The sequence below is a fragment of the Choloepus didactylus genome, chromosome X, assembly GCF_015220235.1.
Source record: "Choloepus didactylus isolate mChoDid1 chromosome X, mChoDid1.pri, whole genome shotgun sequence".
Classification (NCBI taxonomy): Eukaryota; Metazoa; Chordata; class Mammalia; order Pilosa; family Megalonychidae; genus Choloepus; species Choloepus didactylus.
Window position 1 is genome coordinate 50864960 of NC_051334.1, and position 2946 is coordinate 50867905.

At 33.4% G+C, this 2946-nt stretch overlaps 1 protein-coding gene across 1 annotated transcript; it reads right to left on the minus strand.

The window, feature by feature from the left end:
• Positions 1 to 1430: 1430 nt before the first annotated feature.
• LOC119522878 (tubulin-specific chaperone A-like) lies at positions 1431 to 1754 on the minus strand. Its single transcript, XM_037821565.1, has one exon. The coding sequence runs from the start codon at positions 1743 to 1745 to the stop codon at positions 1431 to 1433; it is 315 nt and encodes a 104-aa protein (XP_037677493.1). The 5' UTR covers positions 1746 to 1754.
• Between the last annotated feature and the right edge of the window lie 1192 nt (positions 1755 to 2946).

Below are 2946 nucleotides of genomic sequence, written 5' to 3' on the forward strand. Positions count from 1 at the left end.
AAATTTCACACTGTAATTATAGTTTCTATTTCCCCACCCCTTTTCCTTCCCACCTTAAGTACTTTTAAAATGGCATGTAATGTATTTTGAGATGGAATTCCAATTTACAGATAATTCTGATGTAAGTTATTTGTTGATAAAATAATTTTCTGCATGTATGATTTTATTTTGTGAACATGACACATTCTGTGTTTTATAACACCAGAATAACCTTTAGAAATAAAATTAGGAAAGCACAGTATTATTTTTCCCTTCTCTGACTTTTTTTTGACTGACCCAATAAAAATGTTAAGGCTTCTAGTGATCATTTGCAACTTTCAAAACCAGATGAATCATACTACTACTATAAATATTTTACGGCAACAAAAATTCAAGTTATCTTTTCCCTGTTTCCCTCCCCGAATATTAGTTTTTAAAGTATAAATGCTAGTAACACTATTTTGGGTCATTAGATCACTGCTCATGTTAGGCTGGTGATATAAAGCTGATAGAGATTTTCTAGAAAGAGAAGAAAACTAAATGAGTTGTCCTATCTTTTTGGAAAATAAACCTAAAATGATTAGGTGATGAGTTTACAATTGTCCCGGGAAAATACTTTGTATAAAATGATACTCTTTTCCTGGCCAATCAAGATAATCAAGAGTTGGCTATAGCCAATGGTGTGCAGGAGCCACCTCATTATCTTCCCAACTCTGTGTTCAGTGATGTCATGTTGGTAGCTTGCAATTTGCCGTGGTGGAAGTATTTATACCACAGAAACTGGCAAATCAGAGGTTTCCCCTGTATTCTGAAGAGCTGGTTAGACATTTCCCAGCACATCATTTTGCCATTGTTCCTCTAAAATATATTTCAACTCTTTATTATTCATAAGAATCTTACTCAAGGATTTAAGTGGCTGATGGTTTCTGTATAAATTTTGTTTTCTGGAAAAATATTTAAATGTTTTTCATTAATCTATGTTAATGGAAATGTAAGACTTTCATTTATCCCACAAAAGGGATAAATCTGTGAGGCCTTATCCACAAAGAGGTATATCGCCTTTCTTATCAGGGAGTTATACCCTATTCAGAATAAATTGCTCAAAATTTGGATTTTATATCTTAAAAAATGGTATCCTATTTTTAATTCAAACCATGCTTATGAAGCAAAATATCTAGACTTCTAGTAGAACTTAACAGATTTTAATTCCCAGTCAAAAATGTCTATGTGATTTAATAAAAAGTTAGCTGAAAATATTCTGTGAAGTATGAAGTAAACAATTTTATTAGACAAATTCATTTATTGACACGTTAAATTAGGCTAAGAAAAATATATGCAATGGCATAAAAAGAATATTCTCACACTACTTCAACATGCATAGTGGTCAAAAGTAAGAATTGTGGAATGGATCCCAGGATTTAATGCCAAAAAAACCCCTGTATGGATAAATATCAGGCTTCTAACTTCACTGAATCCAGTACTGAATATTCCTCAGCTTCTTCCAAGTCATTTTCACTTTCTAATAACTGCAGAAGATCGGTGTATGCAGCTTCCAACCTGCGCTGGCAATCTGGGTTCATCATCCGGGACTCTTGTAGGATCTCTGCCTGCTTTTTAATGGCATAATTTTCACCATCTTCAGCTCTCATTTTTTCAACCTTTTCTTCTTGTTGTTTAGCTTCTTTTTCATACATCACTTTTTCTTTGATCAATTGCTTCACCACATGGGTTTTGATCTTGATCTGCCTGATGCGAGGATCCGCCATAGTCTCTTGGGGGCCATGGGGCGGAGCTTTGTATAGGTCTTTTACATCTTTGGTTAAGTTTATTCCTAGGTACTTAATTTTTTTATTTGCTATTGAAAATGGCATCTTTTTCTTGAGTGTCTCTTCACATCTTTCATTTCTAGTGTATAGAAACATTACTGACTTATATGCATTAATCTTGTATCCTGCTACTTTGCTAAATTGTTTATTAGCTCTAGTAGCTGTATCATTGATTTCTCAGGGTTTTCCAGATATAAGATCATATCATCTGCAAATAATGACAGTTTTACTTCTTCCTTTCCAATTTGGATGCCTTTTATTTCTTTGTCTATCGAGATGACCATTTGATTTTTCTCTTTTGATTTGTTAATGTGTTGTAATACATTGATTTTCTTACATTGAACCATCCTTGCATGCCTGGAATGAACTCCACTTGGCCATGGTGTATGATTTTTTAATGTGTCTTTGGATTTGATTTGCAAGTATTTTGTTGAGAATTTTTGCATCTATATTCATTAGGGAGATTGGCCTGTAGTTTTCCTTTTTTTGTGGCAACTTTGCCTGGTTTTGGTATTAGATTGATGTTAGCTTCATAAAATGTGTTAGGTGGTGTTCCATTTTCTTCAATGTTTTGAAAAAGTCTAAGTAAGATTGGTGTCAGTTCTTTTTGGAAAGTTTGGTAGAATTCCCCTGTGAAGCCATCAGGCCCTGGGCATTTATTTGTGGGAAGTTTTTTGATAACTGATTGGATCTCTTTGCTTGTGATTGGTTGGTTGAGGTCTTCTATTTCTTCTCTGGTCAGTCTAGGTTGTTCATATATTTCCAGGAAATTGTCCATTTCCTCTACATTTTCCAGTTTGTTGGCATACAGTTGTTCATTATACCCTCTTATAATTTTTTAAATTTCTTCAGGATCCACAGTAATGTCAACTTTCTCATTCATTATTTTGTTTATATGGGTCTTCTCTCTTTTTGATTTCATCAGTCTAGCTAGGGGCTTGTCAATCTTGTTGATCTTCTCAAAGAACCAACTTTTGGTGTTATCTATTCTCTCTATTGTTTTTTTTTTTGTTGTTGTTCTCTATGTCATTTATTTCTGCTTTAATCTTTGTTATTTATTTTCTTCTACTTGGTTTAGGATTAGTTTGCTGTTCATTTTATAGCTTCTTCAGTTGCTCTATTAGTTCTTTGATTTTAGCTC